Source organism: Bos mutus, chromosome 10 (assembly GCF_027580195.1).
Source record: "Bos mutus isolate GX-2022 chromosome 10, NWIPB_WYAK_1.1, whole genome shotgun sequence".
NCBI classification, from domain to species: domain Eukaryota; kingdom Metazoa; phylum Chordata; class Mammalia; order Artiodactyla; family Bovidae; genus Bos; species Bos mutus.
In genome coordinates, this window is record NC_091626.1 from 43,686,087 (window position 1) to 43,711,195 (window position 25,109).

The following is a 25,109-nucleotide window of genomic DNA, read 5'->3' on the forward strand; positions in this document are numbered from 1 at the left end:
TGTGGATGTGACTGGTGATAGAAACAAGGTCCGATGATGTAAAGAGCAATATTGCATAGGAACCTGGAATGTCAGGTCCATGAATCAAGGCAAGTTGGAAGTGGTCAAACAAGAGATGGCAAGAGTGAATGTCGACATTATAGGAATCAGCGAACTGAAATGGACTGGAATGGGTGAACTTAACTCAGATGACCATTATATCTACTACTGCGGGCAGGAATCCCTCAGAAGAAATGGAGTGGCCATCATGGTCAACAAAAGAGTCCGAAATGCAGTACTTGGATGCAATCTCAAAAACGACAGAATGATCTCTGTTAGTTTCCAAGGCAAACCATTCAATATCACAGTAATCCAAGTCTATGCCCCAACCAGTAACACTGAAGAAGCTGAAGTTGAACGGTTCTATGAAGACCTACAAGACCTTTTAGAACTAACACCCAAAAAAAAGATGTCCTTTTCATTATAGGTGACTGGAATGCAAAAGTAGGAAGTCAAGAAACACCTGAAGTAACAGGCAAATTTGGCCTTGGAATACAGAATGAAGCAGGGCAAAGACTAATAGAGTTTTGCCGAGAAAATGCACTGGTCATAAAAACACCCTCTTCCAACAACACAAGAGAAGACTCTAAACATGGACATCACCAGATGGTCAACACCGAAATCAGATTGATTATATTCTTTGCAGCCAAAGATGGAGAAGCTCTATACAGTCAGCCAAAACAAGACCAGAAGCTGACTGTGGCTCAGACCATGAACTCATTGCCAAATTCAGACTTAAATTGAAGAAAGTAGGGAAAACCACTAGACCATTCAGGTATGACCTGAATCAAATCCCTTATGCTTATATAGTGGAAGTGAGAAATAGATTTAAGGGCCTAGATATGATAGATAGAGTGCTGATGAGCTATGGAATGAGGTTCGTGACATTGTACAGGAGACAGGGATCAAGACCATCCCCAGGGAAAAGAAATTCACGAAAAGCAAAATGGCTGTCTGAGGAGGCCTTACAAATAGCTGTGAAAAGAAGAGAAGCGAAAAGCAAAGGAGAAAAGCAAAGATATAAACATCTGAATGCAGAGTTCCAAAGAATAACAAGAAGAGATAAGAAAGCCTTCCTCAGACATCAATGCAAAGAAACAGAGGAAAACAACAGAATGGGAAAGACTAGAGATCTCTCAAGAAAATCAGAGATACCAAAGGAACATTTCATGCAAAGATGGGCTCGATAAAGGACAGAAATGGTTTGGACCTAACAGATGCAGAAGATATTAAGAAGAGATGGCAAGAATACACAGAAAAACTGTACAAAAAAGATCTTCACGACCCAGATAATCACGATGGTGTGATCACTGACCTAGAGCCAGACATCCTGGAATGTGAAGTCAAGTGGGCCTTAGAAAGCATCACTACGAACAAAGCTAGTGGAGGTGATAGAATTCCAGTTAAGCTATTTCAAATCCTGAAAGATGATGCTGTGAAAGTGCTGCACTCAATATGCCAGAAAATTTGGAAAACTCAGCAGTGGCCACAGGGCTGGCAAAGGTCAGTTTTCATTCCAATCCCAAAGAAAGGCAATGCCAAAGAATGCTCAAACTACCACACAATTGCACTCATCTCACATGCTAGTAAAGTAATGCTCAAAATTCTCTAAGCCAGGCTTCAGCAATATGTGAACCGTGAACTTCCAGATGTTCAAGCTGGTTTTAGAAAAGGCAGAGGAACCAGAGATCAAATTGCTAACATCTGCTGGATCATGGAAAAAGCAAGAGAGTTCCAGAAAAACATCTATTTCTGCTTTATTGACTATGCCAAAGCCTTTGACTGTGTGGATCACAATAAACTGTGGAAAATTCTGAAAGAGATGGGAATACCAGACCACCTGACCTGCCTCTTGAGAAATTTGTATGCAGGTCAGGAATCAACAGTTAGAACTGGACATGGAACAACAGACTGGTTCCAAATAGGAAAAGGAGTATGTCAAGTCTGTATATTGTCACCCTGTTTATTTAACCTATATGCAGAGTACATCATGAGAAACTCTGGGCTGGATGAAGCACAGGCTGTAATCAAGATTGCCGGGAGAAATATCAATAACCTCAGATATGCAGATGACACCACCCTTATGGCAGAAAGTGAAGAGGAACTAAAAAGCCTCTTGATGAAGGTGAAAGTGGAGAGTGAAAAAGTTGGCTTAAAGCTCAACATTCAGAAAACAAAGATCATGGCATCCAGTCCCATCACTTCATGGGAAATAGATGGGGAAACAGTGGAAACAGTGTCAGACTTTGTTTTTCTGGGCTCCAAAATTACTGAAATTAAAAGACGCTTACTCCTTAGAAGGAAAGTTATGACCAACCTAGATAGCATATTCAAAAGCAGAGACATTACTTTGCCAACAAAGGTTCGTCTAGTCAAGGCTATGGTTTTTATTGTGGTCATGTATGGATGTGAGAGTTGGACTGTGAAGAAGGCTGAGCGCCGAAGAATTGATGCTTTTGAACTGTGGTGTTGCAGAAGACTCTTGAGAGTCCCTTGGACTGCAAGGAGATCCAACCAGTCCATTCTGAAGGAGATCAGCCCTGGGATTTCTTTGGAAGGAATGATGCTAAAGCTGAAACTCCAGTACTTTGGCCACCTCATGCGAAGAGTTGACTCATTGGAAAAGACTCTGATGCTGAGAGGGATTGGGGGCAGGAGGAGAAGGGGATGACAGAGGATGAGATGGCTGGATGGCATCACTGACTCGATGCACGTGAATCTGGGTGAACTCTGGGAGTTGGTGATGGACAGGGAGGCCTGGCGTGCTGCGATTCATGGGGTCGCAAAGAGTCGGACACGACTGAGTGATTGATCTGATCTGATCTTTCCTTTCCTCCTTTTCTTTTTGCTTCTCTTCTTTTCACAGGTATTTGTATGGTCTCCTCAGACAAAGCAAGAGTAAAGACAGAGACGTTGAGAACAGCTGTGTGGATACCAAGAGGGAAGGGTTGTGGCAGGAATTGGGAGATTGGGATTGACATATATACACTATTCATGTTATGTATAAAATAGATAACTAATGAGACCGTACTGTATCGGGAACTCTACTAAATGCTCTGTGGTGACCTAAGTGGGAAGGAAATCCAAAAAAGAGGATATATGATTCACTTTGCTGTACAGTAGAAACATTATAAAGCAACTGTACTCCAATAAAAATTTTAGAAATTACAAAGCTTTCTTGAGAAGTCTGAATTTACAGTCTTTGTTCTTCAAAGAGAATAGAAAGCACTAGGATTAAGAGAAAGAAGAAAACAGGGTTTAATTGGTGATTTCCCCATCTAAGGATCTCCTCTCAGTATAATTTCCTGGTTCCTTTTAGGTTGTTCCAACCTAGGAGCTGGAAACAGACAGCAGAGGTCAGTAAGTGACTATGGACTCTAGAAGTTCGTCATAGTGTCTGCAAAGCTATAAAAAGGGCCACAAGATTTTACCAAACCCAACACCGTGCCAAACTATCTTGACGGTCTCATCATTGTCTAACAGTCTAACTTCCTATTGGTCCTTTCCACCTATTAGGAGACTCACATCAGCGGCTTCCCTGGCGCATGCGCATCACCTGCTTCCGGCCACGGTGTGCAGGTCTTTCCGGCCCGGTGGAATTCCTACCCGATTTTCCTGGGTTTTGCGTCTTTCGTGAGAAATGGCTCCGGACTCGGGTTCCTTTCCGGAAGGACCTCCCTTAAAGCTGCTACCCGTAGATACTAGGGATCGGGGCACCCAGCGCTGTCGTCTGGGCCCTACCGCCCTCCGCGCCTTAGGCGCCCACCTGGGCTCGGCGGTGAAGATCTCGCTGCCTGACGGTGGCTCCTGCCTGTGCACCGCCTGGCCGCGGCGGGATGGAGCGGACGGCTTTGTGCAGCTGGACCCGCAGTGCACGAGCCCGGGGTCGGCAGTGGGGGCGCCGGGGTCTGGGGGGATTATTAACCTGAACCGACTCCGCTTAGTGCCCTGCCCGCCCCTTCGGAGCCTCGCGGTGTGGCCGGAGTTGAGGGAGCAAGCGGGCGCGTCCGGTGCCCCGAGTCCAGCCGCGGTGCTGGAGGCGGTGCAGGAGCTGCTGAGGAACCGTCCAGTCTCTCAGGGCCACGTGGTGGCCGCTCCTCCAGGCGCTCCGGGTCCAGTGGCCGCCCTGCACATCGTTAGCGGGGCGCCCAGCCCGAATCCTGCTGGGTTGGTCACCCCTCGCACCCACATCAGTCTGAGCGAGGTGCCTCCGTCGGAGGAGGAGCCGCAGCCCGAGGTGCCCCTGGGGGGCCTTTCGGAGGCGGCCGACTCGCTGCGGGAGCTCCTCCGCCTGCCGCTCCGCTACCCCCGCGCCTTGGCCTCGCTGGGGCTAGAAGTGCCACGCGGGGTGCTCTTGGCCGGCCCCCCGGGAGTGGGCAAGACCCAGCTAGTGCGGGCAGTGGCCCGGGAGACGGGCGCGGAGCTGCTGGCGGTGAGCGCCCCAGCGCTGCAGGGCGCCCGGCCCGGGGAGACGGAGGAAAATGTGCGGCGGATCTTCAAGCGCGCCCGGGAGCTGGCCAGCCGCCGTCCCACCCTCCTCTTCCTGGACGAGGTGGACGCCCTGTGTCCCCGGCGGGGCGGCCCACACCAAGCCCCCGAGAGCCGCGTGGTGGCCCAGGTGTTGACGCTGCTGGACGGCATCGGTGAGGACCGCGAGGTGGTGGTTGTGGGATCCACCAACCGGCCGGATGCTCTAGACCCAGCGCTGCGCAGACCTGGGAGGTTCGACCGAGAGGTAAATAAAGGCTCAGCCAGTTAGCTCATTGCCCCTGAACCCGGCCTCATCTGGCCCTGGTTGGCTGCCCCGAGGCGTTTCCCACTTAGCTTTGGAAGTCAAGGAGACTGGAGTGGGGCTTTTATTTAGAGAACCCGTTCTCTGCTTTACAAATGATTTGCGAGCCAGGACCCTTTCCCTCCCAGAGTCAAATTGCTCTGAGAAGCCAGGGGGCCGTTTGGGATTGTTGTGCAGGCCCTGAGAATGAATACTGTTATCAGTAGCGTTAGTTTTTAAGGACTACTACAAGCTATTAAACTCTTAGGATTTGGAATGAGAATCTAAAGTAGAAGGATAGCCTCAAGAAACAAATGTGTTGAAATAAGAAAGAAGGCAGGGAAGAACTAAAGCAAAGCAGACGTTAACTCTTCTATCTAGATTTATGCATTCCTTGTCTGAATGCCAGCATCCTGTACCACAGTTGCTCTCTTAGTTGCCAGGAAGATTGAATATTCAAAATATTCAAATATTCAAGTATTATTTTATAAACTTCAGGCCTAAATTGATTCTTGATTTCTGTTAGTTTGAATGGTGGTTGTGATGTTTGAACTTTGTGGTAGGATTATAAAGAGACAGCTGATAATTGCAGACTTTAGCATAATCTGTTTAGAACTTGAGTGGATTTCTTCTTCACACCATCTAATACCTGTCTGCTGAATAAGCTCCATAAGGGCAGGGACATAGACTTTCTGGTTTACTGGACCTAGAATGTGATAACCCACTCCAGTGTTCTTGCCTGGAGAATCCCAGGGACAGGAGAGCCTGGTAGGCTGCCGTCTATGGGGTCCCACAGAGTCGGACACGACTGAAGCGACTTAGCAGCAGCAGTAGCAGCAGAATGTGATAAGGTTCTCAAAAATAACAAAATAAAAACTTCCTGAAGTTGTTGCTGTTGTTCAGTCACTAAGTCATGTCTGACTCTTTGTGACTGCATGGACTGCAGCACACCAGGCTACCCTATCCTTCACTATCTTCTGGAATTTGCTTAAACTCATGTCAGTGATCGGAGAAGGCAATGGCACTCTACTCCAGTACTCTTGCCTGGAAAATCCCATGGACAGAGGAGCCTGGTAGGCTGCAGTCCACGAGGTAGCTAAGAGTAGGACACGACTGAGCGACTTCACTTTGACTTTTCACTTTCATGCATTGGAGAAGGTAATGGCAACCCACTCCGATGTTCTCGCCTGGAGAATCCCAGGGACAGGGGAGCCTGGTGGGCTGCCGTCTATGGGGTCGCACAGAGTTGGATACAACTGAAGCGACTTAGCAGCAGCAGCAGCATGTCAGTGATGCTAAGTAATCATCTCATCCTCTCTTACTCCCTTCTCTTTTTGCCTCCAGTCTTTCCCAGCAGCAGGTTCTTTTCTAATGAGTCAGCTCTTTTTATCAGGTGGCCAAATTATTGGGGCTTCAGCGTCAGCATCAGTCCTTCCAGTGAATATTCAGGGTTGATTTCATTTAGAATTGACTGGTTTGATCTCCTTGAAGTCCAGGGGACTGACTCTCAAGGGTCTTCTTCAGCATCACAGTTCGAAAGCATCATTTCTTAGGCACTCAGCCTTCTTTATATGGTCCAACTCTCACTTCTGTACATGACTACTGGAAAACCATCAGTTCAGTTCAGTTCAGTCGCTCAGCCGTGTCTGACTCTTTGTGACTCCATGAATTGCAGCACAGCAGGCCTCCCTGTCCATCCCCAACTCCAGGGGTTCACTCAAACTCACGTCCATCGAGTCAGTGATGCCATCCAGCCATCTCATCCTCTGTTGTCCCCTTCTCCTCCTGCCCCCAGTCCCTCCCAGCATCAGAGTCTTTTCCAATGAGTCAACTCTTCACATGAGGTGGCCGAAGTGTTGGAGTTTCAGCTTTAGCGTCATTCCTTCCAAAGAACACCCAGGGCTGATCTCCTTCAGAATGGACTGGTTGGATCTCCTTGCAGTTCAAGGGACTCTCAAGAGTCTTCTGCAACACCACAGTTCAAAAGCATCAATTCTTCGGTGCTCAGCCTTCTTCACAGTCCAACTCTCACATCCATACGTGACTACTGGAAAAACCATAGCCTTGACTAGATGGACCTTTGTTGGCAAAGTAATATCTCTGCTTTTGAATATGTTATCTAGGTTGGTCATAACTTTCCTTCCAAGGAGTAAGCGTCTTTCAATTTCATGGCTGCAGTCACCATCTGCAGTGATTTTGGAGCCCAAAAAAGTAAAGTCTGACACTGTTTCCATTGTTTCCCCATCTATTCCCCATGAAGTGATGGGACCAGATGCCATGATCTTCATTTTCTGAATGTTGAGCTTTAAGCCAACTTTTTCACTCTCCTCTTTCACTTTCATCAAGAGGCTTTTTAGTTCCTCTTCACTTTCTGCCACAAAGGTGGTGCCATCTGCATATCTGAGGTTATTGATATTTCTCCCGGCAATCTGGATTCCAGCCTGTGCTTCTTCCAGCCCAGCGTTTCTCATGATGTACTCTGCATATAAGTTAAATAAGCAGGGGGACAATATACAGCCTTGACGTACTCCTTTTCCTATCTGGAACCAGTCTGTTGTTCCATGTCCAGTTCTAACTGTTGCTTCCTGACCTGCATATAGGTTTCTCAAGAGGCAGGTCAGGTGGTCTGGTATTCCCATCTCTTTCAGAATTTTCCACAGTTTATTGTGATCCACACAGTCAAAGGTTTTGGCGTAGTCAATAAAGCAGAAATAGATGTTTTTCTGAAACTCTCTTGTTTTTTCCATGATCCAGCGGATGTTGGCAATTTGATCTCTGGTTCCTCTGCCTTTTCTAAAACCAGCTTGAACATCAGGAAGTTCACGGTTCACATATTGCTGATGCCTGGCTTGGAGAATTTTGAGCATTACTTTACTAGCATGTGAGATGAGTGCAATTGTGTGGTAGTTTGAGCATTCTTTGGCATTGCCTTTCTTTGGGATTGGAATGAAAACTGACCTTTTCCAGTCCTGTGGCCACTGCTGAGTTTTCCAAATTTGCTGGCATATTGAGTGCAGCACTTTCATAGCATCATCTTTCAGGATTTGAAATAGCTCAACTGGAATGCCATCACCCCACTAGCTTTGTTCGTAGTGATGCTTTCTAAGGCCCACTTGACTTCACATTCCAGGATGTCTGGCTCTAGGTAAGTGATCATACCATCGTGATTATCTGGGTCATGAAGATCTTTTTTGTACAGTTCTTCTGTGTATTCTTGCCACCTCTTCTTAATATCTTCTGCGTCTGTTAGGTCCATGCCATTTCTGTCCTTTATCAAGCCCATCTTTGCATGAAATGTTCCCTTGGTATCTCTAATTTTCTTGAAGAGATCTCTAGTCTTTCTCATTCTGTTGTTTTCCTCTATTTCTTTGCATTGATCACTGAGGAAGGCTTTCTTATCTCTCCTTGATATTCTTTGGAACTCTGCATTCAGATGCTTATATCTTTCCTTTTCTCCTTTGCTTTTCGCTTCTCTTCTTTTCACAGCTATTTGTAAGGCCTCCCCAGACAGCCATTTTGCTTTTTTGCATTTCTTTTCCATGGGGATGGTCTTGATCCCTGTCTCCTGTACAGTGTCACAAACCTCAGTCCATAGTTCTTCAGGCACTATGTCTAGTGCCTGTCAGATCTAGTCCCTTGAATCTATTTCTCACTTCCACTGTATAAGCATAAGGGATTTGATTTAGGTCATGCCTGAATGGTCTAGTGGTTTTCCCTACTTTCTTCAATTTAAGTCTGAATTTGGCAATAAGGAGTTCATGATCTGAGCCACAGTCAGCTCCCAGTCTTGTTTTTGCTGACTGTATATAGCTTTGACTATATGGACCTTTGTTGGCAAAGTGATATCTCTGCTTTCTCATTTGCCATTTAGATTTTTGTCATAGCTTTCTTTCCAAGGAGCAAGCGTCCTTTAATTTTGTGGCTGCATTCACTGTCCACAGTGATTTTGGAGCCCAAGAAAATAAAATCTGTCACCGTTTCCACTTTTTCCCCTTCTTTCTGCCATGAAGTGATGGGGCGGATGCCATAATCTTAGTTTTTTGAATGTTGAGTTTCAAGCCAGCTTTTTCACTCTTGAAAATAAGGATTTTCTCATATTCAGAATCTAAGATACATACTTAAGAGTACCTAGTAATAGTTCCATATTTGTTCGCTAAATTATTATACATATTTGTGAGGATAAAAAAATATTTTTAAGCTGTAAATGTTTTCTTTTCTTGCTTTGCACATAGGTTGTCATTGGAACTCCCACTCTTAGACAAAGAAAGGCAATTCTACAAGTGATTACTTCAAAGATGCCTATCTCTGGTCAAGTTGATTTGAACCTCCTTGCAGAAATGACAGTTGGCTATGTTGGCGCAGACCTGACTGCACTCTGTAGGGAGGCTGCCATGCAGGCTCTGCTTCATAGTGAGAAGGTAAGAAATATTGGTTTATGACTTATGTTAACCCTTTTATTAATGTAACAAGTTAATTTGGGGACTTAAAAAAGTGGTAAGTACCTTTTCTTGAAACTTTTGACACCTTGGACATCTGTTTCTTATATGTATTTTTACATCTGAATTCCATATATAAATAGTGTATGACTGAAAGTGGGGACAGAGAGCTGACTTCTCTAGGTCGGCCGAGGGCATGTTCCCGTTCTCCCATACTAACTCTTTAGTGTTAAAGCCCAGTGCAATAAGGAGAAAGACACTGTGACCCCAGAAGAATCAAACATGTGTCTTTAAAATTTTCGTTTTATTTTGAATCTACTTCAGACTTAGAGAAAAGTTGCAAAAATAGGACAAAGAATTTTTGCATTTTCTTCGCCCAGATTCTTCAAATGTAACATTTTACCCCCTTTGCTTTATCATACTCTCTTCATGTGTATGAATGTTTATGTATATATACTTATACTCTCAAATGCAGCCAAAATGCCCACATAGCTTTGAAAAGTTGAGTGTTTATTTCCTAAAATCAGACTAACCAATAGTACAAACAATAATCAAGATGAAGAAATTAATACCAACTTTTACTTAATCTATATAGACCTTATCCAAACCTTACCATTTGTCCCATTAATTTCCTTTGTAGCAAAAATTTTAAAAGAAAAAAAAATATTTTTTGATCCAGGATTACACATTGCATTTATTAGTTGTCATGGTTTCTTAATCTTTAATCTAGAAACTTCTTCAGTCTTTCTTTTATGACTTTAATTATTTTTAAGAGTACAGTTCAGTTGTTCTGTAGGATATTCCTCAGTGTAGGTTTGACTGATATTTTCTCATGATTTGATTCAGGTTTTGCATTTTTGGCAGAAATATTCCAGAAATGATACTGTGTTCTTCTCATTGTGTCTGTTAGGTAGAAATGATATATCTTTGTCCTGTTACTGATTTGATATCTTAGATAAGGTGGTTATCTCTGAGATTCCCTATTGTTAAGATACTGTTTTTCCCTTTGTTATCAATACGCATCTTGTAGGGAAAAGAACCTTTTCTTACTCTGGAGAAGATTAAGTGCCTGGAATTTTACTTAAATTCATCTTTGACATTTAAATCCTTAATTCATGAGTGCCTTTTGAAAAAATAGTTGGGATATTAACTTAAATATAGTAGTTTTCAACACTATAGATTGGAAAATCTGTTCACTTTGTATGTAATAAGTCATCCTGAGTCCCTAAACTCCTCCAGAAAAAAATTAATTTCATTGTGCTAGGGGTTCTGTTGTAACACTTAAAATTGTCCTTTGATCTTACTCCTAATTTTGAGGTTTTTTTGTTTTTTTTTAAACCATAAAAGGATGATTTATCCTAGATTTTGAAAACATTTTTACCTAATTAATTTATATCCTTCCTCATCTTCTTTTCCTTTATTTTTACTCTTACACTGAAGGTAGGGAAGGAATTACATGAACTTTAAGTCCTCATCTTTGGGGTTTAGAACCAGAAGTGCTTAAAGATTTAATGACAAGGCCCATGTGTGAAGATGTGAGAATATATGCCTCTTGAAGGGAGGACAAGAGTACAGGATGTGGAAACAGAGGTTTACATTTAGAATTCCCTCTGCTTTGAAGTTCCAGGTTTGACCTAAAGCACCTTGGCTTAGGTGGTCCAGCCAGCTGCAGTTGTCCTAGGGTGGAGCCCACTGCTACTTCAGGAGGGCCTGCCCAGCCATAGTTAGCACAGGTGATGGCTGAGTTCATAAACAACCAGGGGAAGTGGAAAAAAGAAAGGCAAAAAGGAAGAATGGATGGAGGCATCTGGGCAGGTACTGGTTCCATCTATTTCTTTCTCCATCTCCAGGCAGCTGAGGAGCTGTTGCTGCCTCTATTACAGGGTAGATGAGGACACATTAGAGTTTGTTCAGCTTTTTGTCAAGTATGTCTATTAAAGCATTGGAAGTACAGTTTAACACATAAACATATACACATGGAAGGGAAAGGATTTTATCTGCCTGAAAGGGTTATGAAAATCAAGTGAGTAATATATACACACTAATGATCTGGAAGTGTAAATGGGATTTTCAAATGTTAGTTGGTGTTCACCTAAAGTGTGTTAGTATTCATTTACCCAATATCTGATACTGTTAGCTAGTAAAAAAAAAAAAGATGCTATTTTAAAAAATTATTTAATAACATTATTTGTGAGAAATTAAACAAGATAAAAATTGTCTGAAAGCTCATCTCCCAGAGATTATAATTATTAGCATTTTTAGGAACACTGTTAAGAATAGCTCTGTATATACATATTCACTTATTTAATCTTACATAAATGGGATAAAATAGTTTGTTATTGAAAATGGGAATTTTGGGACAACTAAATATTCAGAATTTGATGTAAGGTTAAATACTTAAATATAATACAGATATTACAAATAGAAATATGAATTTTTAATAGCCAAAAAGAAGATAATTTACTGATTTGAGCATTTTAGAATGGCAAAACAATACTATTTTTAAAAAAGATGACAAGTTCAAAAGCAAAACAAACAATACTATAAACAAAGGCAAGGACACGAGACAGACTGGGAAAAATACTGCCAGCTCCTGACAAAACACCAATTTCCTTGGTATAGAAAGAAGTCTTACAAAGCAATAAGACCAATCTAAGAGAAAATGTGTAGTAAAATATGAACTGATAAACTGGTAGTTGACAGTGAAAGGATTACAAATGACTAATAAACATGAAAAATCCTCAACTTTCTTTAAAGATTAGTCTTTTTTGATTCTTTCTCTTTTAAAAACTTATTTTGAAATAATTAAAACTTGAGGGAAAAAATTTTAAAAATTAAACAAAACTTCAAGGAGAGTTGAAGGTAGAGAACTCCTGCTAATTCCTTTATCCAAACTGACAAGTTTTTAACATTTTGCCATATTAGCTTTATCCTCCTTTGTTTTCTCTCATCTCTTTGTCTCTCTGTATATATACAGTTGATTTTTGAGCAACATGGGTTTGAACTGCTCTAGTTCACTTATACGTAGATATTTTTTGATAGTAAGTCCTGCAAGTAGTGCACGGTCCAGGACTGGCTGAACCCACGGATGTGGGGAACAACAGATTTGTTGGGCTTCCTCTGCTTAAATGCAGATTAACCTCCATGATGTTCAAGGGTCAACTGTGTACATATACGCATTCTTTTTTTTTTCTGAATCATTTGAAAATGGGTTGCATGCATCTTAACCTGTTGTCTCTTAATATTTTAGTGTCCATTTCCTATGAACGAGTATGTATAATCTCATTATATTCAGGAAATTTAACAGTGATCAAAATGTTGTCAGATCTACAGTCCCTATTCTGATTTTGCTGGCTGTTTCGTTTTGTAGCACCCTTTTCCTTCAGTGTAGAATTTAGTCCAGGATAATATATTATGTCTAGTTTTTGGTTTTCTTTAATTTTGAACGTTTCCATAGCACTTTCTTGGTGTGTGTGCGACATTTTGACATTGACATTTTTAAAGATTTAAAGTCAGTGATGTTATAGAGCATCTCTCAGTTTGGGTGTATCTGTTTCCTCCTAGTTACGTTCAGGTTATGCAAGCCCAATAGGAACACTGCATTAAATGTTAGTGTGTCCTCCTTAGGATGTCATTTGTGGAGACATAGTGTGACCACCTACTCCTCACTGGGGGTGCCTCTCGTGGGTGACTGGTGCGATCAACTAGTCAAGCGTTGGTCCAGTTTATCTGCTTTGGAGTTGTTATTTTTCCCCTTGCAACTAATAAGAAATCTGTGAGGAGACCCTCTAAGACAATGCAGCCATCCTGTTCCCCGTCAGACTTTCTCTCCCCTAGATTGGCATCCACTGATGATTCTTGCCTCAAATAGCCATTACTGTAATGGTTGCAAAATTTATTTTCTAATTCCATTATTCCTTTTACCTCACTCTTGATTGAAGAAACTTAATTAACGAAATAGTAAACACCATGTCCTCTGTCACAATGGCAGACATTTAAGGTCTGGTCATGTCCAGTGTTAGAGAGGTGTGGGGAAAACAGCTTCATATTATTGATACAGCTTGGAGCACATTTTAATAGTAGCTATGAAAATTGTAAGTGTGCATACTCTTAAGCACAGTAATTCTATTTTGAGGAAAGTCTTATATAAAATACTTGAACATGTGTACAAAGACATTCAGTTGCAGCTTTGTGTTTAGTACCAAAAGACTGGAAAACCTCTGTTCAACAGAAGGGTGTCATTAAAATACTCATGCAATATTATGCAGTTGTCAGAAAGAATGAGGTATTATTGTATTCTTGGACATGAAAAGATTCCTGAGAGATGAAAAAGTACAAATTAATGTGTACGGTATGGTCCCATTTGTGTCTCTCTTTGAAAGGATATACATATGTCATAAACATACTGGAAGAATATACAGGAGACTGTTGACTTTCTCTGGGGATGAATATTGGTGGGAGTTGGGGAGACATTTAGTTTTTTCATACCATGTATTATAAATTTCTTTATAGTGACAAAAAAATAGATGTATAAATTCAAATGAGGATCACAATAAAAAAGTAATCATGTTTGTGTGCCACAAAAAAGGCCCGCCTGATTTTTGGTTTGATTTTGCTTTTTGGGGTGGATTACTTCAGAACCAGGACAATCCGACGATTGATGAAACAGACTTCCTTGAAGCTTTTAAAAAGATCCGACCCTCATCATTTCGAAGTGTCATTGGAGTGACAGACATCAAACCTGTTGGCTGGGAGCAAATTGGTGGCCTTGAAGATGTAAAACTGAAATTAAAGCAGGTGAGATAGAGACTCTGCTTAAGCCAGTAGAGTAGGACGGTCTAAGTGTAATGCATTTGTGCTGTAAACAAGTGGCACTGAAACATGGCTGCCTTCACTGATGTGAACCTAACATCCGGGTCTAATGATCGCTTTTCCATCCTTGTTTAACTGGACTCTGCAGACATCAAATGCCATTTTTCATACTTTCTTTCTTCACCTTTTTGTTTAGTTTTTGCTCTAAAGAGTTTCTAATTTAGATGAAGGATCAGTAAACTCTTTCTGTGGAGGACCAGAGAGTAAATAATTTAGGTTTTATGATCTCTGTTGCAGTCATTCGACTCTGCTATCACAGCACAAAAGCAGTCATATGTAATGAGTATTTGTGTTCTGATGAGATTTTATTTATAGACACAGAAGTCATAATTTTCACACCACAGAATAGTCTTTTTTTTTTTTTTTAACATTTAAACATGTAAAACTGATTCTTAGATCATAGACTGTATAAGTACAAATTCTTCATTCATAGGCCTGAATTTACCCCGAGACTGGTAAAAACACAAATTTATAATTAACAGTCACTTTGGCCTGAGTAGTTACTTGATACTGATTCTCACAGTGGCTGTGGAGGGTCACAGCTCACCTGATTTTCTTACCTGCACTGCAGTTCCGGAAATTAATTTTTCCAATTCCCCTTTGGGTGATCCTGCCATAAGAAAGTAGGTTTCTCAAATTGAGCACACACAAGACTAATTTCTAAGTATCCATTATTATTTATTTATCTTAACTAGGAGCTGTATCTACAGTGAACCCTGGAATCCTTGTATCCATGGATAGGCACATTTTGTTGTTGTTGCTAAGTCACTAAGTCATGTCTGACTCTTTGTGACCCCACAGATTGAAGCACACCAGGCTCCTGTGTCCTCCACCATCCCCTAGAGTTTGTTCAAATTCATGTCCATTGAGTCGATATTTCTCTCTAACCACCTCATCCTCTGTTACCCCCTTCTCCTCCTGCCCGCCCTCTTTCCCAGCATCAGGGTCTTCTAGTGAGTTGGTTGTTTGCATCAGGTGGCCAAAGTCTTGGAGCTTTGGCTTCAGCAACAGTCCTTCCAGTGAATATTCAGGGTTGATTTCCTTTAGGATTGACTGGTTTGATCTTCTTCCAGTCCAAGGGACTCTGAAGAGTCTTCTCCAGCACCACAATTTGAAAGCACCCGTTTTTTGACACTCAGCTTTCTTTATGGTCCAACTCTCAAATCTGTACACAACTGTTGGGAAAAACCACGGCTTTGACTATACAGACATTTGTCGGCTGAGAGATATCTCTGCTTTTTAATAGATATCTAGGTTTGTCTTAGCTTTCCTTTCCAGGAGCAAGCGTCTTTTAAGTCATGGCCACAGTCATTGTCCACAGTGATTTTGGAAGCCCAAGAAAACAAAATCTGCCACTGTTTCCACCTTTTCCCTTCCTCTTTGCCATGAAGTGATAGGGCCAGATGCCATGATCTTAGTTTTTTGAATGTTGAGTTCTAAACCAGCTTTTTCACTCTCCTCTTTCACCCTCGTCAAGAGGCTCTTTAGTTCCTCTTCACTTTCTGCCTTTAGAGTGGTATCATCTGCATATCTGAGATTGTTGATATTTCTCCCAGTAATCTTTATACATTTTTATATGTGTGTATGTATATATATATGTGTGTGTGTGTGTGTATATATATATGTATGTATGTATGTATGTATTTGACTGTGTTGGGTCTTAGTTGCATCATACAGGACCTTCCATCTTCATTGTGGCATGTGGGATCTAGTTCCCTGACCATGGATTGAACCTAGGGCCCCTGCCTCGGGAGTGTGGAGTCTTAACCACTGAACGTCAGGGATATCCCTCTCCCAGTGGTCTCGATTCCATCTTGGGTTTCATCCAGCCCGGCATTTCACATGATGTACTCTGCATAGAAGTTAAATAAACACAGTGACAATATATAGTCTTGTACACCTTTCCCAATTTTGAACCAGTTTTTTCATGTCCAGTTATAACTGTTGCTTCTTGACCTGCATACAGATTTCTCAGGAGGCAGGTTAGGTGGTCTGATATTCCCATCTCTTTCAGAATTTTCCACAGTTTGTTGTGATCCACACAATCAACGGCTTTAGCATAGTCAATGAAGCAGAAGTAAATGTTCTTCTGGAATTCCTTTGGTTTCTCCATGATCCAACAACTGTTAGCAATTTGATCTCTGATTTCTTCTGCCTCTTTGAAATCAAGTTTGTACATTTAGTTTTCAGTTCACTTCAGCCAGCTGAAGTCTAGGATTTTGAGCATAACCTTGTAAGTATGTGAAATGATACAATTGTATGATAATTTGAACGTTCTTTGGCATTACCCTTCTTTGGGATTGGAATGAAAATTGACCTTTTCCAGTCTTGTGGCCACTGCTGAGTCTTCCAAATTTGCTGACATATTGAGTGCAGCATTTTAACAGCATCATCTTTTAGGGCTTGAAATAGCTCAGCTGGAATTCCGTCACTACCACTAGCTTTGTTCATAGTAATGCTTCGTAAGGCCCACTTGACTTCATACTCCAGGATGTCCAGCTCTAGATGAATGACCACACCATCCTGGTTATCTGGCTCATTAAGACTTTTTTGTACAGTTCTTCTGTGTATTCTTGCCACCTCTTCATCTCTTCTGCTTCTGTTAGGTCCTTAACCATTTCTATCCCTTATCGTGCACATCCTTACATGAAATGTTCCCTTGATATCTCTTATTTTCTTAAAGCACATTTAAATATGCTCTAATTTTTTTATATGCTCTCATTTAATCTTCACAAAATAGCCATACTTTCCTGTGAGACACACCGTCTTCCTTTAGCTCTGAGATGTTAGGCTTTCCTACCTTTTTGAGCACTCCTCTCCCTTACTTTAAATGTTAATTCTCCAAGCTCCCAAGAGTCCTCTTTTTGCATTTTCTAAGTGAGTCCTTCATCTCTCATCTCCTGAAGCGTGTCCCAGGCTTCAGCTGTCTCCTGAAAGCAGCTAACTCAGAAATCTTTATATCCAGTGCAGATAGTTCTTTGATCATCAAAACTACTTAACTCCCTGCCTACTAAATAACTTCCAGGGATCTCGGATTCAGCATGGCATGTCCAGAGTTCAGCTTACCAATTCCATCTCTACAGCTGGATTCCCTCTCGCAGTGAAGACAGCCAGTTGCCCCATCCCCTAAGTCAGAGACCTGTCTTCTAAATGGATGTCATGTTGCATGTCATGTACCTTTCCCTCTGGACTTCCCCCCTGCATATAGTGCACTTACACTGTATGTTTCAAGTCCATCCCAACCACATGATCTCTGCTGCCTGTGACACATCCAGCCTTATTATTTTTGTAGTCTGAGTCATTGCACTCATTGACCACTGCTAAGTAGTTTCCTTCCCTCTGGTTTCATTTCCTTCTAGTTCATTCTCCATACTGCTTCCTCATTGTTGACTAAAACTATGAAGGCCCAGTGTGATCTGACTCCTACTTCCATTTCAGCTCCATCACTCCTTGCCTCCCACGTCCTCCACTCTGTTCTGCTTACCACTGGGAGATGAACTGGATGGTTTGATGTGTCTCTGTATATATTTGTTCCTTGTCCACGGAATGCCCTACTCTGGCCTCGTTGGTAGTTTTTAAGCCTGTCTCCCCAATTACAATAGGAGTTTCTAGTACGGGGATCTTGTCTGTCTTTTTTTGTAGAGGCAATGTATCAGTAGTTAAGAACTCATGCTCTTGACCTACACTGTCTGGGATTAGTCTTAGTTCTGCTACCTCACTCATAATAAGGTAATAAGGCCTGGGCAAGTTACTTCACTTTTTAAGCCTGAGTTTCTGCATCTCTGAAATTATGATGATAACAAAACCATCTACCTCAGAGGTATTGAGGATTTGTTTATAATTCAGCTAACATTTAATGAGTGCCTACTTTGTGAAGGTGTCATTCTAGGTGATGGGGATTTAGAGGTGAACTTTGCCTACATTCCGGCAAGAGCAGAATGACAAACTCAACATGGGAATACAGTAATTTCAGATAGCAAATGAGTTAGTGCTCCAAAAATAAAAAATGGATAGTAGCATAGAGTTCCTAGGAAGAGGAAGGTCTGTTTTAACTACAGTGGTTAGGGAAGACCTGTCCAAGGAAATGACTGTAGAGTGGAGATCTGAGTGATGCAGAATAGCATATAAAGATCGCAAAGGAGTGTTCAAGCAGAGAGACTAGCAAGTAAAGGCCCTGAGATGGGAACAAACTGTGGGGGGTTATGTTAGGCCTTGTAAGCAGTGATAGTTAGGAATTTGGATTTGAATATTGTAATTCTGACAAGAAGTCATTGAAAGATTTTAAGCAGGAAGTGATGTGACCTCACTTATGTCATAAGCTCACTGGCTGCTGTGTGGAGATTGGACCCTATATCCAGCTCATAGCAGGTAGCTGAAGATTGTTGAATGAATGTATTGAATTTTTTTTTTCACATTTTACTAAAACAACTGTCTCCTTTTGTGTCCTGTCTCTTTTTGTGTTCTTTTAGAGCATTGAATGGCCTCTGAAATTCCCTCGGGAATTTGTTAGGATGGGCCTGACACAACCAAAGGGAGTTCTCCTATATGGGCCCCCTGGGTGCGCCAAAACCACGCTGGTGAGGGCCCTGGCCACCAGCTGTTGTTGCTCTTTCGTTTCAGTGAGCGGAGCTGATCTCTTCTCGCCTTTTGTTGGAGATTCAGAGAAAATCTTGTCTCAGGTTGGTTGGTTTATTTTCCCTCATGTAGTTAAGTTTACTTTTGAATTTTTGTTTCATGCCTTAAGGATAAACCTTATTTTTTAAATGTAACTGGCTATATTTCCTGTTAAGAATGTTATACCTGTTTGTGTATAGAAAACTTAGAAAATTTAGAAAAGTATAAATAGGAAATCCTCCATAGTCTCTCTACTTACTGTTAACATTTCGGTGAATTTTCTTTGTCGTTTTGTTTCCTTAGGCAGGGGAGTGAGTGGATATTATATATGTATATCCACTCATTATAGATATATGTATATATACCTATCCACTCATTATATTTATGTACTATCCACTCATCTTTTTATATATATATATATCCGGGCTTCCTTCATAGCTCAGTTGGTAAAGAATCTACCTGCAATGCAGGAGACCTGGGTTCAGTTCCTGGGTCGGGTAGATCCCCCTGGAGAAGGAAATGGCAACCCACTCCAGTATTCTTGCTTGGAGAATCCCATGGACAAAGGAGCCTGGCAGGCTACAGTCCATGGGGTCACAAGAGTCGGACACGACTGAGTGACTAAACCACCAAACCACCATATATATATCCATTCACATATATATACATATACATACATATATATCTTTATTGTGATTTAGCTTAGTGTTACCACTTTTAAAATTCAGTAATATTAAATGTTTTTTGAAAATAAGATTTTTAACCCCTGTATAATACTGTTCTTTATTTGTTCATTCCCCAGTTCTTAGACATTTAGAATCTTTCTTTTTATATTTTAAAAATTATAAATAGTAATGCAGAAAGCATTCATTCATATGAATAAGGCATGATGTATAGCCTTTTAATATTTCCACTTTTGAACAAAAGGTATTTCGACAAGCAAGAGCAAATACACCAGCAATTGTGTTTTTGGATGAGATTGATTCAATCTTGGGCTCTCGATCAATCAGCAGAACAGAATGTAATGTTCAAGATCGTGTTCTTTCTGTTCTCCTAAATGAATTAGATGGTGTTGGATTGAAGACTATAGAGAGAAGAGGAAGTAAATCAGATCAACATGGTAAATGCAAGCAGCTGGAAAAAAATGAAGAGGTATTTATTAGCCAGGATACACCAAAATCCAGGCCAACAATAAACAGACTGCATCTATACTGTCTTTTCCTATGCTGGATTCATCTCATACATTTATATAATTTCAGTTTGACTATTAGGATTTTTACAGAGCTGGTAAAATTGTGATTTAGCTGGGAAGATGAGGCAAATTTTATAATAAAGTATCTTAGATATGTGTGAATGTGAATTTTTTCCTAAGATTAGAAATGTAACTGCATATTGCTAGTGGAGAGGGGAGTTTCTTATTTCTGTATCCTCATAAAGTAGTGTTTTATGTGAAATGAAACAAAACAGACTATTATTTCCAATAATCAGTAATTAAAAACTTCCAGTTTTGTTGAGGTTTCCTTGGTTCTAATGCAGTTAAAGTGACCTTTGGAAATCCTTTTCCTTCCAAAGCTTTTGTTTCTTCTTGGTGTTTCTTATTTCCTATTTCTTAAATTGTTCCATAGAAAGAGAGTCTTATAGCTCCTTAGGAAGATATGCCACTAGAATTTGAAGGGACCCATGAGGTGTTCTAATCAGTTCTCATAAAGCAGGAATTCCTTCTATAGCCTCTGACAGGTGTTTACCCAGTCTGCTAAAATACTTGCAGATACAGGGAACTCATTGCTTTGAGGGATCACATTACTGGAAAACTGATCTGAAAATTAAGTTCAACAATTCTGAATGCTTAGCATGTGTTAGGCCTTGCTGTAGCAGCTCTTAGATATATTTTTTTAAAATCTTCATCCTGGATTTATATACACGCAACTTATATTAGTTGTCATATTTTTGCCTCTGTAAAGAAAAAAACAAAAAAAGAGGTAAAATAAATCTCCCTCCTCAAGAACATGAGAGCCAAGACTTTTCATAGGTATACTATGTGCTAGTCAGATGCTTCTGTCTTTTCAAGTCATGCATTTAAGTTGTAATCACTCGCTGGGGCTCAGATGCATTCAGGTCAGCAGATAGATGTTCTCTGCTGTGGTGTAGAGCTTTTTTTCATCAGTTCTCACAGTGAGAGATGCCCCACTGGGGTTGATCACTCCCTTCACCGTGTGCATGTTGTATAGCTCTTTGATTAATAATTTGTTTCTAGGGTGCCTTGATATTGAGAAGGTGGTCTGGATAGGAAATGTAAGCATTCTAGTCTGAAGAGAACAGTATTCTCCTATTTAAAAACAAACAGACCTGCTGATTTGTAATTAAAAAAAAAATACATTTACTAATTAACAACTTATTGATGTTACTTTGTGTTGTATATATTCCCTCAGCTAGAGTTTCAAGAAATTTTCAATAGCAATGTCATCGTTGTTGCAGCAACAAATAGACCTGATGTGTTAGATGATGCCTTGTTACGGCCTGGAAGACTAGATAAGATTATTTATATTCCTCCTCCAGATGAAAAGGTAATCACTGTGCACATTTACTCTGTGTGAGCATTCCTAATAACACATCAGTGTCTGAGCTCTAAGAAGACGGCAGAGTTGAGTTCCTGACTGGATGTAAGTGTACATGGTGTGTGTCCTATATTGGATTCTGTGTTTTTCTTATCTAATGGCTCATCATAAATTATCATTTTCATCTGCTTTTGCTGGATACTCTGGCCCTGTTTTCAGAGAAACATAAGCCTAAAAAATGGTAGTAATTTCAGCTTTGTGGAAGACTCAAAATACTGAGTTTATGGAGTCCCCTCAAAATTATTTTGCAGCTAGAATGGAAGAATCCTAAAGCGTTAAAGAGTTTTGGTGATTATCTGGGTGAGCATCCTTATTTTACAGTGGAGAAATCTGAGCTTACAGAGATTATATAATGTATATATATACAGCCAAAGGATCAGTAAACCCTTTGTCCTTCTCATCCAGAGCCACTGGCAGTGAGTGGTGAAAGACACAGAAAATGCATTTTTTATTTATCAGATTTTGAAGGGATGAAAACATTTTTTTAATCTATTTTACTTTTTAAAAATATTAAAATTTATCTTGATGTCACATTTACTTTCTTACCTCTTGAGAAAAAGTGATTCTTATTTTTAATTCTTAAATATATATACTTTCTCTGTAATATAGAAAATTCTATATGTTTTAATATAACATTATGTCAAACATTAAGCTTCTAAACATATTATGTTTTATTTTGTTCCAGGGAAGGCTTTCTATTCTGAAAGTCTGTACAAAAAACACGCCAATGGGGCCTGATGTTTCCTTAGAAAAGGTAGCAGCAGAAACCTGTTTTTTCTCTGGAGCTGATCTTGGAAACCTCTGCAAAGAAGTAAGTTAATGAATTAGTGAAGAAAATGTACACATTTCTGCATTTATTCAGATCTTCATTCACTTGGTTTATTCAGCTCTTCATTCACTTGGCAGTATTTACTGAAAGGGAGGCACCATGGGAGGTGAAACAAGCCGCTCTGGTTCCTTGCCTTCTCTTCAGGGCTTACAGGTTGATGCGGCAGGGGGTGGTGCCGAGAGGTGATACTGAATTTAAAAATGTAGTGAGTCAGGGAAGTTTAGGGTGCTAGGAAGAATACAATTCAAACTTGAAAATAAGAGAAGGCTTTCTGAGAGAAGGTGTGTGTACATTGCAAGTGGAAGGATGATTAGGGAGTTAGCCAGTCTGTGGGAGAGAAGGGGAGTGTTTGAGGCACAGGGAATAAAACGTGCAGATGATCGGAGGTGAGGGGATGACATTACTGAAGGGGTGGCCAGTGGCCGGCTCACACAGGTCCCTGGTAAGGCACTCTAAGGCATTTAAACTTTATCTTGAGGGCAGAAAAAAGGTCAGCCACTGTAGGTTTTTCCTTAGCAAAAACTTGTGAAAATGAGAGGATACTGCCCACTGAATTAACATACAGTGAACACACTTGTATAACTACCACTTGGGTCAAGGAAGAATGTCATCAGCATGCTAGAAGCTTTCCGTGGGCCTTCCTGCTGCTGCTGCTGCTGAGTTGCTTCAGTTGTGTCTGACTCTGTGCGACCCCATAGACGGCAGCCCACCAAGCTTCCCCGTCCCTCTATTACAAAAGAACCACTGTCCTGATTTCTAGCACTGGGAAGATGACTTTTGCTGCTTTTGCACTTTATATTAATGGAACCATATGGTATGCTTTTCTGTCTGCTTCTTTAACTCAAGATTATGTCTGTGAAGTTCTTTCTTGCTTTTGTGTGTAACAGTGAAAGTGTTAATTGTTCAGTCATGTCCAACTCTTTACGATCCCATAGACTGTAGCCCGCCAGGCTCCTCTGTCCATGGAATTCTCTAGGCAAGAATACTGGAGTGGGTTATTCTTTTCTCCAGGGGATTTTCCTGACCCAGGGAGTGAACCCTGGTCTCCTGCACTGCAGGCAGATTTTTTATCGTTTGAGCCACCAGGGAAGCCTGTGTATAACAGTGGTTTGTTCATTTTCTGTTTCTTTATGATCAGTGCTGTGTCCTGTTTAAAAACTCCTACTCTGAGATCAGGAATACAGTCACTCATCATTTTTTTTTTTTTATTGGAGTATAGTTGATCTCATCTATACTCCAATATAGTGGTTCTGCACTCTGCTCCACCCCCCTGACACCCCCCCGCCCCCGCATTTAAGGCTAGAATGTAATGTAGAAGGAAAGATGGTCCACTGAGAAGACTTAATCACTTTAACTTTTTAGCTTAATGTTTTTATTGCCACGAATATTGAAATTCTGTGAAGTGAGACTGAGATTTTTATGTTCAGATTTTAAAGTATTACTGTATATCATAAAATAACAGTGAAGCATATTTATTATTTCCTATTGTTTGTCTTTTATAGGCCGCCTTGCTGGCTTTGCAAGAAAATGGACTGGAAGTGACCACAGTGAAACAAGAGCACTTTCTAGAATCACTTAAGACTGTAAAACCGTCCTTAAGTCATAAGGATTTGACTTTATATAAAAACTTATTTCAGAAAAAAGAATTTTCTATCTTAGAAGATATTTAAAAATTATTTTACATACCTGCTCAAGGCTTAATTGAAATGTGAATATGCACTGTAATTTGCAACTTACTTTGTGTGTATTATTTCCTATAAATAAAAAAACTTGTGCCTGATAGGCTAAGATTTCATACAGAAAAGTTAAAAGAATAAGGCACTCATATACTTTTAACTCAGATTCACCATTTTTTTTTTTTTGGCTGTGCCGGGTCTTAGTTGTGGCGTGTGGAATCTAGTTCCCTGACCAGGAATTGAACCTGGGGAGCTCGGATTCTTAACCACTGGGCCACTGGAAGTTCCTCCAGATTCATCAGTTTTTACCATTTTGCCACACTTGTCTCCTCTCTCTCCCTCTTTCTCCTCCCCTCCACAGTATTTTTTATGAACTATTTAGAAGTAGATTTTACACATCACACATCTTTATCCTTTTAATACTCCACTGTACATCTCGTATAAATGAGGTTATTTTCTTATATGACTACAATGCAGTTATCTCATTCAAGAAATTTAACATCGATAACATTTTAATCTACTGATTAATGAATGTCATCCGTTGTTCCAGTAGTGATTGTTTTTCCATTAGAAGATGTAGTCTAGGATCACACATTCCACTTAGTTGTTGTGTCTCTTTAGGCTCTCTGCCTCTTAATCTGAAATAGCCCCTCAGCCTTCTGAGCACCCTTGACACTTTCGGAGAGTACAGACTACTGTGTGGAACCGTCAGTACTGCTGTGTGTCTGTCTGCCGGGCGTCACGGTGGATTCGTGTCGTGCAGCAGTATACCTGCTGTCACGTCCTCAGATCACAGCTGGAGGCACGTGACATCTGCACATTATTGGTGATGTCAGTTTTGATCACTTGTTTCTGATATCGTCCCCATCTCCACAGTACAGCTGTTAGTTTTCCTTTTGTAATTCTGAGTATTTTTTAAGGAGCTAGATTATATGTAAGCTTTTATTTTCCTTTATTAAAAAGGTAATAATGCTAGAGAATACAGATAAACGTGAAGAAGACACTTGGGTATTTAACTTTCTAGTCCCTTATACACATACAGATGTGTAAGGGACTTTTTAAAACCAAAAGGCATGGTACTATGTAGCTCTTGTTTTTTTCTCACCTGACAATATCTGCTAAGTATCTTACTGCGTCTTCACCCACAAGGTGTCATACAGAGAAGAGTGTGAGTGAAGGAGCCAGACATGGCATGGAGAGGGCAGCTGGGAGCAGGGACCTCAGACAAATCATGCAGCGAATTAAGCACCAGATGAA

General features: G+C 40.8%; 1 protein-coding gene and 1 long non-coding RNA gene across 8 annotated transcripts in view; both read left to right on the top strand.

Moving 5' to 3' along the window:
- LOC138989395 (uncharacterized) overlaps nt 1-3,385 on the top strand; it is a 42,835-nt gene extending 39,450 nt beyond the window's left edge. For both annotated transcript variants that reach the window (XR_011465647.1, XR_011465648.1), the window contains one exon: nt 2,906-3,385. This is a non-coding gene — a long non-coding RNA (uncharacterized lncRNA). The remainder of the gene's footprint in view (nt 1-2,905) is intronic.
- A 213-nt stretch (nt 3,386-3,598) lies between these two features.
- On the top strand, nt 3,599-24,010 carry AFG2B (AFG2 AAA ATPase homolog B). 6 transcript variants are annotated; one of them, XM_070377845.1, is made up of 8 exons: nt 3,600-4,774; nt 9,043-9,228; nt 13,885-14,043; nt 18,588-18,797; nt 19,660-19,852; nt 21,166-21,296; nt 22,033-22,158; nt 23,679-24,010. In XM_070377845.1, exons 1-8 carry the CDS (start codon nt 3,680-3,682, stop codon nt 23,844-23,846), a joined length of 2,268 nt encoding a protein of 755 aa, XP_070233946.1. In that variant the 5' UTR covers nt 3,600-3,679; the 3' UTR covers nt 23,847-24,010. The 6 variants fall into 6 exon arrangements, 3 of the variants coding, with proteins under 3 accessions (XP_070233947.1, XP_070233946.1, XP_005889442.2); XM_005889380.3 differs by having other exon boundaries at nt 3,601-4,774; nt 19,660-19,884; nt 21,162-21,296; nt 23,679-24,008; XR_011465650.1 differs by lacking the exon at nt 23,679-24,010 and having other exon boundaries at nt 3,599-4,774; nt 19,660-19,884.
- The last annotated feature ends 1,099 nt before the right edge of the window (nt 24,011-25,109 follow it).

Excerpts from the sequence above, each read along its gene's own strand:
- AFG2B (XM_005889380.3), top strand. The coding sequence starts at position 3,680 with ATGGCTCCGGACTCGGGTTCCTTTCCGGAAGGACCTCCCTTAAAGCTG. Across the intron at positions 4,775-9,042 it reads CTGGGAGGTTCGACCGAGAG|GTTGTCATTGGAACTCCCAC; the intron begins GTAAATAAAGGC and ends CTTTGCACATAG. Across the intron at positions 22,159-23,678 it reads TTGGAAACCTCTGCAAAGAA|GCCGCCTTGCTGGCTTTGCA; the intron begins GTAAGTTAATGA and ends TGTCTTTTATAG.